The following is a 17,394-nucleotide window of genomic DNA, read 5'->3' as shown; positions in this document are numbered from 1 at the left end:
GGGAAAACTGCTACCCAAGAAAGTAGGAAAACCAGCTGAACTGAAAACTGCATCTTACCTTGGAGAGCTTGTTCAACACTAAGGCAGGCATTTTATTAATCAGTTAACAATGCAGAATTCTATTGTTCTATAAAAGCTTGCTGATTCGTTTGAATATAGCAACTATTTAATCATAAATTAATTATATATAAAAAATCATAAATTAAAATGTATCAGGTTAATAATATCCCTTAGTTACTGCGGGCTGATTGGGTCTGCAATCTCCCAAGAGTGTACAGGGAAGGCTAAATAAAAAGAGAAAAATAGAGTGATTTCAGGGCTCCAGGAGGACAAGAGCCCTCTCCCCAAATTTAAGATTCTCTTAGGGCTAAGACTAAGACCTTCTCTGGGTGGCCTGTATTTATTTGGTTATCAGAAGAAGGGAGAAATCAGTCAGGGACTTCAAGTAAGGTAATAAATTAATCCATCCAGGAGTGAGATGCCTGAGGCTATAGTCTTTATCCAGTTGAGATGGGATCCAGGTGTGTTGGCTGTCATCATATCCTTTGAGGCTTTCTGAGCTTCACTGCCACTACAGGTCTTAGTAGGGATTAGTGACTCACAGAGGTTCACTTGGCCACTATTTCCAGACAAGGAGCCTAGGCCTTGTTCAGATTCACACGTGGACATGAAAAGCCAATTGATTAATCTGAGCCCTGCTCAGGGCTGCTTCATGGTGGTCTCCATTAAAAATGGACCTACCATGAGCCACCTCTTGCTAAAGAACTAAAAAGTTTGCTCCATCTAACAGCTTCCAAGTCTTTTCAAGCACTTTAAAACATTTAATTAAAATTTTAGCTTTTAAGTCCCTAGAAGAACTTTATTAGGCCATTTTATTAACTCTTCTAAAATACTATTATTTTAGAACTTTTAATTTATATATGCCATGCTCATATACATAGTAGTTTGCTGTATATTTTGTATTGACTGTTCTGCATTTTTATTGCTAATATATTTAAATTAAAAAAAAGAAAAACCTCCAAGGCTGGATAACATTTAAGATTTTTAGTAATTATAGTGCTGTGTAAAGGTCTCACATCAATGATTATATATGATGCATAGTCCACTTCTTCCTCTGAAGAACATAGACTGAATCAGAAAAAGAATTAAAATATTGCATGATGCTATGGAGTTTTAGGACAAAATTAGATACATGTCCAGTCATCAAACTCACCATCAATTGATAACAACTTTGTCATGAGCTTGGGAAGCTTTTAAAAGAAATACATTTCTGGGATGCATTTTCCAATTTCAAAATCAGAATTGTTTAGGGTAGTGCCAGAGGCAGCTCCAAGGGACTTCTGGCACACTACAGATTTAAAAACCAATGGCCTAGTCAGGCATGGCGGCCCACACCTACAGTGCCAGCTATTGGGGAGGCTGAAGTAGGAGGACCGCTTGGGTTCAGTTCTGGGCTGCTGTGTGGTATGCCAGTCTGTGCCCACACTAAATTTGGCATCAATATGGTGACCTCCTGGAAGTGGCCTAAGGAGGGGTGAACTGGTCCAGTTCAGAAATGGAGCAAAAACCAATGGCCTAGTCATTTTATAATTAAGCAGAGCCCCCACAGCATAAATTTATTTAAAAATATGCATGAGGTGAGTATCTGATTCAGTAGCTTTTCACCAAGTCCCCGAAATTGACATATTTTATATTATCACACAAATATTTGAAGCAGGATCAAAAGTAGATCAAACCCTACAGCAATGCCAGTGTTCTACCATCTATGTTCTTGCCGTGGTCCACCATAGCATTCTAAATGGGTGCATTATTGACATTTTAGACAATTAGGCTCAACTGAGAGAAGTCGTTCTGCCATATTTTAAGGTTCCAAACACTCATCACATATTTGTGTTACTGATAAACATTGATAGTTTCTACTCTAGTGGTTAATGCTAATTCTACTCTAGTAGTTAATACTAAAGCGTTGCAATTTGAAAAATAGTTCTACTTTAAAGTCCCACTTCCTCTGTAAGTGAACATAAGCTGGTAGATATGCACACTACTGCACCATCTGAAATCTTTTGTGCGATTTTCATTTCCCAGATTCCCACCATGAAATCTTAACAACTTTCCCTAATATGACTCCGAATGACTTCCATCTGCAGGCTCTGAATTCTTTTACAGCCAGGTGGCTTTCCATAATTTCTACAACAAAGCAACCAACTGCCAACTGTCCCACCGCCAAAGAAAGTGATCCACACTTTCACCTCCAAGTGCAAAAGGGTAAGATGGATCACTCATTGCATACCCAACCAACCTAGTAAGAACCAGTAACACAGGAATGCAGATTCAAGCCACAGGTAAGCAGAAAAAAAAAAGAAGAAAATGTGGTCAGCGAAACAACAGATATATCCTACAACAGTAACAAAACTGTTTTTATATACATTTCTCTTGATGATTGCAAATAATTTAAACTAGGTGCTCACAGGTAAGAATTATAATTAATTCTCAGAACTAGAGATTGCAGCTAAGTATTTGTGTGTTAGAACATTTGTAGAAGGCTGCTAATAAACAACATTGTCAGAATTTTTAAGTAAAGTCAGATCTAAAAGCAAGAGAAGCAGCTCCTTCATAGCGATTACTTCTGGCCAAAGCATAAGAATTCACTTAGACAAACAGTTTTCATAATGTACCTAAAAATAGGATAGTTCATAAATTTTCAAACTGTTCTTCCCTGCTGAGGACAGCCCTTGATCTTCGACTGCAAAATTTAGCAAACTCTGGCATGCTCTAATGTTAGTTTTATAAGTTACTGAAAACCTCTATAAATTTAGCATCATTTCTCAGATCTGTACAGCCCTCTCATCCTGAATGCTTAAACATTTAGGTCACAAATTGAAATACCAGTAAAAAAATATTCATCTTCAAGCAGGTTGTATAGTTACCACATGGCAAGAAACGGATCAGAAAATTTAAACATTCAGAGCATAAAAACACATCAAACTATTATGAAACTTGAACTTGGCACATTTACCTAAATTTCGGTACTATAACTACAGGAAAATATAACTGCTATAAAGACTGAGGTGATTTAAACTAGCTCAAAATTTCCCCAGTGCCTAACACCAGTATTAGATGTATAGTTTTATGATAGTAACAAATAATTGTCAGTGAGATCTACACACATATACAGAATTATATTTAAATTTATATAGAACAATATTTACATTTTTAAGTTATACTTTTGAAATTAGAAAGTGAAGTACAGTTTCAGTTTTATAGCAAAGAAGAAAAATGTAGAAGACAAAAATAGACAGAATCACAACAGTAAAAATACAACTATTCACCCTGGATTATAATGCATTGAAACATTTTGGCAGGAACCTACATCTTCTTAATCTGATCGTCCAAATCACTAAAGTACGGATGATTCAGTGCCATTTTACCAGAAATTCGTTTAGCAGGGTCATAGACTAACATTTTCTGGGAAGAGAAAGAAAAAAGGAAGAAAGTCTTAGAAAACAAACCAAAATTTATATAGTCTTAACTTTTTAAACCAATAAATAATTTGCTAAAAATTTTAGTAAAATCAGGGGCTGGAGATTTAGCTCAGCGGCAAAAGCGCCTGCCTGGCAAACGCAAGGTCGTGAGTTCCGTTCCCGGTACGGGAGAAAAACCAAAAAAAAAAAAAAAAAAAATTTTTAGTAAAATCTACTAAATGAGCATTTCCATTACTTTAACACAAGCTACATAAATGTCTCATTCCTCCAAATTATCTCCCTCTAAGTCTAGAATAATCTGCTCCTTTAACTCATAAATATCTTCATAATCTTTTTGTTACAAATCATAGTAAGACACAGCAGTCAGAGATAGCTTTAAATCTAAGGCATACATTTAAGAAAGGTATCTATTTAGCTAATTATATTTAAGAATTAAATGGCCATCCAAGTTATTTACCACATTCTTAGAATGGTGGCAGTTAACTATTGTGGTTTTGGATACAGCTTCAAAGAAGCTTTAAATTAGAAACAAAAGAAAAAACCCACAGAACCATGTGTTACTAAAATGAACCACAATGTGAATTACCACCCAGCAACTAGTATTATTTACACATTACCAGAAAAAACTCAGTAAAGTTTGGTATTTCTCTTAAAAAATATTAACCTTAAAGAAGACCAAATGCATGCAGATTACTTTTACTAATTAGTTACCATTTGTGCTCTACCTATCCAGCACTGTACACTCATAAAAGGCAGATACTTGACAAATGAGGACACCAAACCTAGAAGAGGTGAAGCAACCTGCCCAAGCTCATGAAACTAGTGAGTTATGCTGCAGTACACACGACAGTCCCAAGAGTGATCTAGTCCAAGATGTCACATGCGGCGAGACTGAGTGAACTGATTTATGGAGGTTTGTTTTCGTTTCACTAACCAAAGCGAAATTTTTTGTGTTTGAGAAGTTTAGAAGTTAAAGGTAGGTTGGGTCTGAAACATTTCCATTACTTTAACATAAGCTACATGAGATAGTCAACTATACTGATATTACAAAATAATTTATGGTTTAGATCTAAAATGCCTCCCCAGAGTCCCATGTATTCAGAGGTGGGACTTCTGAAAGGTCACTGGGTTGGGGGCTGCTGTACTCAAGTGTGTCAGTCCACTGATGAATGGGCTAATAAATGTTCCCTCTCTCTGCCTCCTGGCTGTCACTGTGCACGCAGCTTTCCTCCACTAGTCCCCTTCATCGTGGTTATTTTTGCCCTGGAGTTAGTAAACCATGGACTGAGCCCATGGCAACTGTGTCAAAATAAACTTTTCTGCTTTTAAATTGTAGTTGATCAGGATTTCACCCCAGTGACATGAAAGCTGACATATATATAGGTAAAGGACTTTGGACTTCAAGCATAAATAAGCAAATGGAAAATTTGAGCTTAATTTGGTGACATAATGATTTATATATTCTGAAAGGAGCTCAAAGACCAATTAGAAAATATATTTCATGATACTGCAATGTATATTTTTTTCCTTTTGTTTAGACCTGCTAAAGCTTTTTTTCTGACATGAAGTCATATGAGCTTTACCAAAAATTGGTCCTCTAAAAATTCAAAGTTTAAATACTATTCTAAAATAAGCTTCTTAAAGTAAGCTTTTTCCCTCCAGTGGTTAATTTCTTCTCTGTCTTGTTTTTAAATGAAACAATTGTTAATTGGAAGTAGCAATGTAGTAGAGGAAAAAAGATTAAGAACTATATTAGTCCTTCTGAATTTTCTGATGGAGAAAATTGGACACAAATTGAAGAGTTTCAATAACCAAAAATATCAACTGAAAAGAAAGCATTTCTTTCTAGGATAAACTAAAAAAGGGGCTCACTGGTAGGTATTGAGACAAAAGCTGGGAAGGCAACTACACTAATTTGGAAAGAACAAGGCTATAGCTCAGAGGCAGAAGGCTTAAAAAGCATGTCTGAGACCTCAGCGTCACAAAGAAAAGCAAAAATAAAAAGTGTATAATCCTGGGCATCTCCTTTAGAATATATAGAGCAACCTATCACATTAAAATCAAAACACAGTGGAGGCAGTTGCTCAATCCTCAGTACCCCAAAAGCACAAGGGAAAAAAATTAAACTCAAAATATGTCAGTTTTCTCCCTCTCTCCTAGGTGAAAGAAAGGACTGAATGCATGCAGAGCCATCAGTAATATTAAAGTCCTGAAGTAGAAAAATATGTCTTGCTTAAGATGTAAAGTCTTGGTTACCGAGAGCAAATCCAAGCCATTTTCATCCAGGTTTTTGACATGGGATGCCAGGCTTCCTGGTTTCCACTTGGGAAATGTGTTCTTATAGTCCTGTAAAGATTCCACTTCTGGCCATACTTCATTGTTAGGAGTGCCTAAAGCTCTAAAAACAGTAGCAAAACCAGAAACTACCAGTTAAAGCAAGAATATCTTGTTATATGTATGTCAACTTTATTATTTAATGCAAAAGATTTGAACAGTTTAAGCTTAAAATAACAGTACCTGAAAATCCTGAAGAGTTGATCAATTTCTGAATCCCCATGGAAAAGTGGTTTCTTCGTTGCCAATTCTGCAAAAATGGTGCCTATACTCCAAATGTCAACTGGAGTAGAGTAACGAGCTGACCCCAGCAATACTTCTGGAGATCTGTACCAGAGTGTGACTACCTATTGCAAAGCAAGTTTTACAGTGAGTAAGCATGCATTAAATTACCTAAAGTTAAACATTTATATTTCATAAGGACTGTCCTGTAGAAAGCTATACAATGGTCAGCAATAATACTGTTTCAGCAAATTAACTATCTGTAAAATACTAAATATTTCATTTCTGAGTTCTATTCACGTGGGGAGGTAGAACACACAAATCTTTTCTTGCCTTTCAAATACCAAAAGCAGAAAGATCAAAACAGTTATGGGTCTAATCTCCTAAATAAAAAATTATTAGTAATAGGTTTGGGACTTAGGGATGATACTGTAGAAACAGCAGGCATTGCTTAGGTGCTAAAATGACAATTAAGATTCCATGTTAACACAAATTAAGAGCACAACTAACCGAGGAAGTTTATCAGTGACCTAGAACTAATTAACCATCTTAATGTATCATAATGAAAAAAATATAGCGTCTAACTTAGAGCATAGCTAATGAGGAAAAAAGAGAACCAACTACTACTGCTTATAACGATGAGAAAACTAACAAGAAACCAGGACATCTAACAAGATGTATATTACCAGTTTTGATCTGCAGTCAGTCTTTAGGCTTAAAGGTATACAACTATACAGAAGCCATGGGGACAGTTTAACATTTCCTTTCTATCCAGAAATGAAAATACCAAGCTGTCAATATAATACTGACAAAACCTGACAATAGGGCTAGAGATGTAGCTCAGTGGGAGAGCACTTGCCCAGCATGCACAAAGGCCTAGGTTCAGAACCAAAGGAAAAGACAGGACAGCAGGGGAGGGGAGGGAAAAGAAAGAAGAGGAATATGTAGTGACTTCTAAATGGATCATGTATCAGAAATACCACCCCCTAAAGCAACAAAATATATTTTGTAATCAATATGCTTGTGTATCAGCAAAGGTCCAACCAGGAGACAGAAACCACACCATCATTTGAATGGGAAAAGTTTAAAGAATTAAACTGTGATGGGGGTTTGAATAAACAAGATTATTAAGAAATAGTGACAACTCTAAGTGCCTCTCCAGTACCCTCTAGGGACAAATCTTAATACAGCAGCTGGCAGAGGGGGAAATATTTCATGGTTCCAGTTCCATTTTCACATAGCATGTAATAAAGGGTCAACTTGGAACTGAGAAGCAATAAATTGATATCGTCACAGAGCAGAAATCTTTTCTTGAGTATTTTTTAATTTAAATACAGGAAACAATTCAACAATCACACATTCAAAAGCACCAAAATCACTATTCTCCTTACCTCATGTGTATATACTCTAATGGGTATCCCAAAGGCTCTAGCAAGACCAAAGTCAGCCAGTTTAATTGTTCCTTTGTCATCAATCAACAGATTCTGAGGTTTTAAGTCTCTGTGAAGAACTCTTCTAGAGTGACAAAAGACAATACCCTGAAGGATCTGGTACAAATAACTCTGGAAAAAAGAAATAGATACAAGAAACTTAATCATACCACAAAGGATTTTCTAACTAGTCTTTACTCGGTTTCAAAGGCGTAAGACATTATGATGCAGGGAAATAGGTACCAAAAAAGCTTTCAGGACATTTTGAACAACAGGCATTTGTGTGTGGGAAGCCATTTCTATACAATATGCTTGCATAACCCAGAGTTAGATATTTACCTGTGGACATATTTGCATCGATATGCACTCACTCCACTTTTACTCATTTTTGGCAGCCTACCCTTAAATCTCAGCTTAGTCGTCTATGTAGAATTTTCTTAAATTTTCTTTTGTATGTTTATACCTGCTGTGTTTTTATATTGAATAAAACTGGTCTTTTTCATTTCTACCTTTCATCTTTATGCATACATTTCCTCTTTGAAAACATTAGTCAAGTATTCCAAAATAAACGGCAGATAGGATATTGATTATTTATTTAAATGGATATAATTAATAATAAAGTGCTATAGAATAGCTCAGAAATAGGTGTTTTATAGGAAACTTATCAAAGACAATGTAATTATCACTTGAAGCAACATAAGTATTACAGAAATATCTTCCACAATAAAATACTGTGTGGAAAGTGTGACATTAGAAAATACATAAAACCAGTTAGGACAACTGGCTGTCGGGGAATAAAGTTGGATTTATACTTAGTTCTTAAAACAAAGTAAATCTGTCAGAATTAGACCAAAAAGGTATGAGGGGGTATGGTGGGAGGCTCTACTAAAAGCATTAGAAAAATATTGTCATTTACTCTTCTAATATGTATTATCTTCAAGTGAGGAAGGCTTAAACAAGACATAGAACTGAAAAGCCAAAAGTCAGACAAGGCTTTTTATATATATTATAAAATTTATTAACAGTATACACAACTAATAAGGCAAAAAGATAAAATGTAAAACATAACGAAAGAAATTATTAAACCAGTGAGGAGATACCGGCTATCTATAAACGATTGAACAAAAAAATGTTAAATGTGAAATAAAAAATATTAGCATGTCCTTTTCACATAATAGAAATTTATCCTACAAAGTTGCATACAAAGAGGAATATAAAGATACTTCAGTATGGTTAATAAAAACCATCACCAAGCTAGAAAACAACCTAGCTGTCCATAAACATAGAAATGGCTTAAAAAATTCTATTAAAAATGCAAACAGACACAGATAGATGTACATGTCAGTTTACATCCAAAAAGCCAGTTTATATATATAAAATATAAATAATTCCATTTGTACAAGAGATCTATAAGATTACAAATAAAATTAATAATAGCTATCTCTGAAGAATGGTCAGTTGTTAGTGTAAGAACGAACTACTGTTACTTTACACATTTTAATACTCTTAAAACTTTTTAACTTACATGAAGTATATATAATAAATGTCTAGAATATATTAACCCACACACCCTTCCCCTCCCCCCCGCTATTAGAAACAGGATGTCTAAGTAATATAGCCCGGTCTCAATAGCTATGTAATTAATAACGCAGGCCAGCCTCAGAATTTCAGCCTTCTGCCTCAGACTCCTAAGTGCTGGAATTACAGACATGCACAATCATACTCAGCTTGAAAACATATTTTAACTAGAATAAAATAAAGCCATCTACCACCACCATTTGCTCCAGGTCTCTGCTGTTTTAAACCTATTGAACAAACAAAGACCAGAATCCTCAAATATAACACACAGTATTATTTTTCGTTCCATGTTATCACAGACATCACTTTTCACTTACTAGAAGCACTAATCGATAGGTACATGTTTATCTAATCTGTATGGGGGGAAAGTAAAGTACTCTTTCCAAGCATATTCTCATAAAATTTAAAGACTCTACAAAAAGAAGACTTCATTCACACTGGTTAAATATAATAAAAATAGTCATGTTTCTCACCTTAACAAGCGATGAGTCCATGAACTGCCCAGGAGGAATAGAATCCAAGTATTTCTTGAGATCCATGGACAGGAATTCGAAAATGAGATATAACCTGGAATCCTGCATAAGCACATCTTGAAGACTGAAGGATAAAAATAATTTTATGAAACAAAAATTCCAGCAAACATTTTCAGCTTCTCTTTCATGAAAGTAGTAATAATTATTATAAAAAGTGGGGAAAGAGATGGTAGTTTCCAAACTAGAAAAAAAAAATCTTAATATAAACCTAGAATTTGAAAGGGGAACATCAGGAGAACAAGCTTTATTACATAGGAGGTGCTACATTATTCATAAGGTGTATTCCAAAATAATGAGTCTAGATTAGCTACCCATTGCTCAGATTGTCCTCCCACTTAAGTAAATGACAGAAATAACTTTTAAAGTAGAAGGGGTGATCTTTAAGACTAAAGCCCCCAGACTTGGAGATAGTTCACAAAGCCTTTCCAAGTTTCCTTCTCCTAAGCCCACTTTACCCAGCTTTTCCAGCTCCCAAAGCGGATTTTTACAACTAAGCCCCTCTAACTCTATTCTTGCTTTAACAGACTATTCTTGTATTTATGCCCAGCATTTAACATCAATAAATAAAAAGAGTAGGACTCTGTTCCACTCAGAAAGGTTAGACCAGAAATTAAGAAAATGTACTATTTTCCCGAATGAAATTCACATTTGAAGTAAGACGCAGAAAATAGCTTAAGTTCCGATAGCATGCCATACCTGACTATATTTGGATGGCGAAGTTCTTTTAATAGAGAAATTTCCCGAATTGCAGTACTAGGAACCCCTTCCTCTTCACTTTCCAGTCTGATTTTCTTCATGGCTACCACCTGACCTGTAGTTTTGTGTCTACCCTTATATACAACTCCATAAGTACCTGAAATACAAAAGTAAGTATCTGCTATGCCACACATCCCACAACTGAAAAGATTTTAAAAATGATTAAATTCCTTAAGATGTCACACAATAGAAAGTCTGCTGTGGTCAGATAGAAAGTATCTTACTCATAACCATATCCTTACTGCTTCCAAAAGAAAATGAAGGTAGTTACAAAGTATTGTGTACATGGCTAATAAGTAAATTCATGTAGCCATCACAAGTGCTATATATTAATGAAGTACTATTAATGTTCCAGTACATAACAGGAGAATTCACTGAAATTTACCTCCTGCCAAATATCCCACAGAACAAGAGCAGGCACACATCACTATGTAAAAATCTTAGTCACCGTAACACAGAACTATAATTTATGCTTTTCAAGATACTTATATAATTTGGGGTGTGGGAGTTGAGACAGTGTCTTATTATGTAGTTCAGGATAGCTCTCAACTTACTAAGGTAGCCAAGGCAGGCCTCAAACCTGAGGCGATCCTCCTGCCTCAGCCTCCCAAGTGCTAGTATTACAGGCGTGTACCACCATGACTGGCTATGTACATTTTAAAATATGGTCATCAATCCTCATCCAGAAAATAATGAAGACAAAAAGGATCAGGTGTTTTTACAAACTATTACAATAAAGCTCCACATGATCTACTACATAGGAAAAGCTCATCCATTCCCAAGTTGACAAACAAAACAAAACAAAAAAACCTGATACTGATAAATCCTTCAGATAATGAGCAACAATGTCAGTGTAAGGGACTGTGAAAGTGGGGGAGGGTGGACACAGAAAACAGAAATGGCAATAAGGAAAATGGACTAGTTACCGAAAATAAGTTCACATACATGCTGCACTTAATTCCCTGGAAAAGTGATTTTTCAATTTAGGCTGGAATTTAAGAAGCTGTAAAATGCCTTTGGTTATAGATGAATTTTGTGGAAAAGCTTCTGCTTTTTTTCCTTTCTTTTTTTTTTTCCGGCACCAGAAATCAAACTCACAACCTCGCGCTTGCCAAGCAGGCGCTGTGCCGCTGAGCTGAATCCCCAGCCCAGTTTCAGCTTTCCATGACATCTATTATAACTACAAAAGTGACCAGAATACATATTCTTGATAAAGTCTATTGTTTTGATTAGTTTCTCTCAATGTAAGAGCTAAATAAGCTAAAAGCTACTGATACTACCAGTTGCTTCATCTGAATTCATGCAGATTGATCAACTGCAAATTGATGTTACACAAACTTTGCTGCCAATTTTTAAAATCCTACATGTTTTCCTAAATACTAGTGCCATTTTAAATGGATAATTTTAAATAAACCCAATCCATATTTTGGTTAAATTATGGATTAGCTGTTACTTGAAATGATCAAAATTGTTCCAGATTAAAGGAGAGCTGATTGTATTCAAGCTTCAGCCATCTTTAAATTAGGTGACCTTTGGGGCTGGAGATTTAGCTCAGTGGCAGAGCACTGGCCTAGCATGCATGAGGTCCTGGGTTCCATTAGCAACACTGTCAAAAAGGTAGGTAATCTTTTGTACACTTAACAGCTGATCATTTTGGGGGATGCATATTATACTTACATTTAAACACAAAAGGTTGCTACAGCAGTAGCACACTTGGCAGTATTCATATTGTCTCAAGAAGATTAGTCAGTTGTATAATATAGCAAAGCAGTTCATAGGAAATTCAGATTCTTTGTATCTTTTCTTCTTCAAGTATATAATCTCATCTAGTCCTACGTAATCTACAGTTAACTGATAAGCACTGTTGGCCAACACCGCATGTTCATTACATTGAATTTTAGAGATTAGCGTTCTGTCTCTTCTTTCTGATGCTCTTTGAACTGTTACCACTTCTCACTGAACTACCAGAATAGAGATTAAATAAAGCAGAATAATTTCACTGGTTAATCACCAAAAATTACCGAGGAAATACACAGTACACACTCTAAAACAGAGTAAGTATTATAGATACAGAACTATTTTAAATAGCTTAATAAGTAACCAAGGAAGAACAAAAGAAAAATACTACCTTAAAAGCAGGTAAACGTCATGGTAACAGAAAAGCTTGGAAGGAGACCAGTCTAATAAGACTTCTCCCAGGAAATACAAAGCAGGAATGATCAGCTATGGAAGCCCCAGGGGTAAGCAGTAAGCCTTCATTTCACAGAGCGTCTACTAAATGCCAGTAAGTTTCCTCCATCATGGCTACAGCTATGCTTTATCAGCTAAAGACACTGTCATCACACAAGAAAACACTCAAAGACTAGCATGACAACACTCTGATTTTTAAATTCAGAAACTAAAAAACAGCTTTGTAATATCCAACATAAAAGAAGTCTAGATGTATTTAAGAAATAAATTAGGCCAAGTATGGCGGTACACGCTTGTAACCCAAGCTAGCCTAGAGGCCAACACAAGATCAGACTGGGTAATTTACCAAGACACTGCCTCAAAACACAAAGGGCAGGGGATATAGCTCAGCAATACAGGGCTTGTGTAGCATTCACAAGGCTCTGGGTTTGATCACTAGCATCACGAAACAAAAGAGAAAATCAAGCCCACTCTGGCAACTTGAGAGATGCTCTCAAAATTTAAAAAAAAATTTTTAAAGGCTTGGGGATACCCCAGCGCAGAGTCCTTGGGTTCAATTCCCAGTAGCAACACCCCACCCACCCACCCACGGACCAAAGACAAGATTTTAAATTAGAAAAAATGCAGGCAAAACTGCCAAATGAAATGCATAACCTTAGGTAGCTCTTCAGAAGATACATGCTGAAGTGTTTAGGAGTACAGCCCATCTATGCTATTTGAAATGTATCTAAAAGAAAAATTGCTAATGCACACACAGAAAGTGTGACAAGCCACTAACATCTTTGTGAAGATATTATAGGTCCATCATATAAATCTTTCAAATTATCTGAGGTTTGGAAATGTTCAAAATAATAAGTTGAGGAATAAAGTTTAAAATCACCACAGTATTTAAATACGAAGAGCTTGACCAAGTACCTGGCAGAAAACAAAAGAAAATTGCATATGAGACATCATCTACATCTCATTTCCACAAGTTAATTTTTCAAAATATTATCCAGTCAAATGACACTTAGGAGGCTGAGGCAGGATGGAGAGGTTAATTTGAGGCGAGCCTGGGCTACACAGTAAGACACTGTCTTTAAAACAAATAAAAAAAAAAACAAACAAAAACCAAACTAAACCAAACAATACCCAGTACAGAATCCCCAAACAGCCAGACGCTGGAATAGACAAAACATGGTAGAAAAGAGATGAAATGACATAGTTCAGAAAAACATATATGGAAAAGAAAATAATGTCATCAAATATTTGAGTATCTCCTGGGGGCTACACACACTGGCAGGCAATAGGTAAACACTTGAGAACAAGACAAAACTGCCAGCATTCACGCAGCTTGCAATACAGCAATTAAATAAAAAAGGGATTAGGTCATATGTGGTGGTACACGTTTGCAATCCCAATGCTCTGGGAGGCTGAGGCAGGAAGATAGAAAGTTCCAGAAGAGTTTGGCCAAGATGGGATCCCATGTTTGAGCAGTTCAGACAGCCTCGCAATTTAGCAAGATCCCACCACAAAATGAAAACTAAAAAGGGCTGGGCATGTAGCTCAGTGCAAAGGCCCTGAGCTCAATCTCCAGTACCACCAGAACAAAACAAAAAGATGGTGGACATGATGCCAATGGAACTATTGAGCTCTCTTGGCCAAGTCCAAGGAGATGAAGAGTAAAGCCACTAACAGTGGGGTGGCTTCCAGGAACCACTGCCAAAGACCTATAGGTTAAAAGGTAGATCACACTTGAGGACATCAAAGAAACTCCAACTGGAGTATCAGTGAGGCTGGCCAAGTGGGTACAGTGTAGAGATAGCTGTGAAGACAGCGGTCATAGCAATAGTAACTGCTTAACATCTGATACTTTCAATTCAGCAGCAAAATTAGCTTAGTAGAATGGACTGCATAATGTATTTAAGAGAATTATTTTCTAAAAAGACCTAACAATATATTGCCACTCAACACTAAACCTCGGTCATTCTATCTTACTAAATTCCATACAGTATTCCTCACTTCATTTTTTAATATGCCTTGCATTACTGCAGTCTTTGAGTGAACAAAAGATGAAAATGTTTCTCAAGCAGAATACATATAAACTGGACTCTAATAGCAAATTTCTTCGTACAAGTTTTATCATTTGCTCCTAGAACGCTGTAAACAAGCACTTCAGAATTTCTGTATACAAACTTGGATGTCCCGTGAGGGAAAAAAATTTTAAAAACCCAGGCTGACTGGGTGTGGTGGTGCACGCCTATAATCTCAGCATTTAAGAAGCTGAGGCAGGAAGATTGTGGCAAATTCCGGCCAGCCTGGGCTATATGGTGAGTTCAAAGGCAATTTGAACTACATAGCCAAGACCTAGTCTCAAAAAAATGAAAACAAACAGAAAACCTCTAGGCAAAGAGATATATTTCTCTCTTATTTATGCTACATAGATCTTTTTTTTGGTGGTGAAAATTGAGTCTAGGGCTTCCTGCATGCTAGGCATGTGCTCTACCACTGAGCTACAAGCCAGCCCTCTTTAGAGTCTATTTTGAGGTAAGACCTCACTAAGTTGCCCAGGCCAGACTCAAACTCACTATCCTCCCGCTTCAGCCTCCCCAGTAACTGGGGTTACAGGTGTATGCCACCACGTCTAACTAGATCTAAACACTCAGTGAAACACTGCAAAATGCAAATGATTACGCACAAAAGTTACTAGTTTTAGAGTGACTTACACACAAACATATGCCAGACCATTCACTCTAGAAACTTTATTGTAAATTAGTTTAATAAGCAATTATTGTAGGCTGGGTAGGGATACTGCATGCCTGTAATCCCAGCATTTGGGAGGCTGAGGCAAGAGAATCTTAAATTTGGGGACTGCCTGCACTACAGTGAGTTCAAGACTGTCCTAAATTACCCAGGAATACCCTATATTAAAAATAAAAATTTAATTAATTTATTATAACCAGCTTAATAAACTTTAGGTAAAATTTAGTTTTATATACTAAAAACATTTTATGAAATTAGTATACTACTACTGTCCTAATCTTTGTCCTCCCAAAACACACAAATTATAGTGTTTTCAAAACACAAACACTCAAATGTTTACTATCAAAAATTCTAACTGTTGGGCGGAGGAGTTACCAAGGAGTCATAGCAGAACATCAATCCATATTACTACTAGAAGACACTTCATTTTTCCCATGCAATACTGGGAATGAGACCAGGGCCTTTGCACTGAACTACATCTCCACATCTTTATTAATATTTTATTTTGCCACAGCATCTGAGGAAGTCCATAAATTGACCAGGGTGGGCTTGAACTATCATCCTGCCTCAACCTCCCAGAATGCTGGAATAACAGGTATGCACTATCACATTCAGCTTACAAGATATCTTAATGTTGCATCTTAATATTTATGTGTCCTCAGTGTTACACAAGTAGCATTGTTAAATAATTTCTTAAAATGTATATATTATTAAAACCACTCACCTTCTCCAATTTTCTCTATTTTGGTGTAGTCTTCCATAGTTATTCAACAGGTATTACAGATCCTAAAACAAGAAAAACTGATTTAATTAGATGACATTAACTCAGAATGGTTTTAAGTACTAATGAGATACTACGTATAAAGCATTTTCCACAGAGCCTTCTGCCATATACAGTATATATTCCATAAATATTAGTTATTATATTAAAACAACATTTACAAGGAAGGGTAAGGACTCACTTTTAGACCCTTATTAGCATCCAAAACATTTGTATATTCAATACAATGTAGCACTGAGCGTCTCTGAAATACCCTTAAATTCAGACATTTTTTTTCACCCTAAAGAATTCTTTTTTTGTTAACAATGTGTAACAAAGTTATTCCCAAATATTTCAAAAATGTTATTTGAATTTGTACTGCTTTATACTTTTCAAAAGAAACTTTTTAAAGTCATTAGAAGGGATATGGTCAGACTGTTCAATCATCAGATAGGACTTTTATTTTAAAGCTCTAAAAATATGTAATTACTGTACTTACAGTTTGAGTTTTAATCTTTGTTTTTTGCAGTCACATAGACAAAACATACTCAAGACTTTCAAAAGTGCAAAATGCCACTAAGCACTCCAGAAGAGTGAAAATTTCAATTCCACAGATAAAATTCTAATTGTAAAGTACACAATGTGAGGAATCAAGTTAAAAAAAAAAAAAAAAAAAACACACATGAACCACAAACAGTGGTTAAAGGAATAAAATAAATCTAACAACCAGACACTCAAAACTTCCTGGGCTGGGTAAGTTTACCAAGCTCAAAGATAATTACCTTGATTTTTCCAATCACTCATCACTGATAATAAAATTATTATAAGTCACTGAGTTAAGCGAACCTTAAGAAATTCTATTCTCACATTTTTCTTCAGTGGGGGGCGGGGGAACAACCCAGAAAGCAGAACTTGTGCGCTGTGCCTGGACTCTGGTCCTGAGTGTTACTCTCAAGACCATCACTGCAGGAAATGGCAAATGGACAACTGTAGCAATTAATCACCCCCTTAACAACCGCATTTCATATACGGAGTACAGCGAGACCCCTGGGCTCACTTTGCACAAACAGCTAAAAAGTAACTGTTTCAAAGCCTGGCTCAGTCCCCTCCCTCCACTTTCAGTTGGAACTACCAATTTCAAACAAGCCCGGGGTGGTGTGCACCCCGCGGCCGCGGAATGTGACACGGCCGGGTTTGCGTCCCGAGACCTCCAGGGACGCGCGCACCGGGAGACGCGCACCCCGCGGGGACGCGCACCCGGGAACTGCATATTGAGGAAACGACTCGGGATCCTGGAGGGGAAAGGGAAGGAGGAGGCCTCCACGACCTGCCGCCCCGCGCCCGCCCGAGCGTCCCCGGCCCCGGCT

General features: G+C 36.5%; 1 protein-coding gene across 1 annotated transcript; it reads right to left on the bottom strand.

Moving 5' to 3' along the window:
• Positions 1-259: 259 nt before the first annotated feature.
• On the bottom strand, positions 260-16,053 carry Cdk1 (cyclin-dependent kinase 1; the record flags this gene model as incomplete). Its single annotated transcript, XM_013514913.1, is given in 7 exon segments — positions 260-3,465; positions 5,739-5,880; positions 6,000-6,163; positions 7,430-7,600; positions 9,520-9,643; positions 10,276-10,432; positions 15,992-16,053. Coding segments are annotated over 7 exon segments (894 nt in total). The 3' UTR covers positions 260-3,366.
• Between the last annotated feature and the right edge of the window lie 1,341 nt (positions 16,054-17,394).

The sequence above is a fragment of the Chinchilla lanigera genome, unplaced genomic scaffold (genome assembly GCF_000276665.1).
Source record: "Chinchilla lanigera isolate Chin_1 unplaced genomic scaffold, ChiLan1.0 scaffold00024, whole genome shotgun sequence".
Classification (NCBI taxonomy): Eukaryota; Metazoa; Chordata; class Mammalia; order Rodentia; family Chinchillidae; genus Chinchilla; species Chinchilla lanigera.
This window is presented reverse-complemented; position numbering and strand designations above follow the sequence as displayed.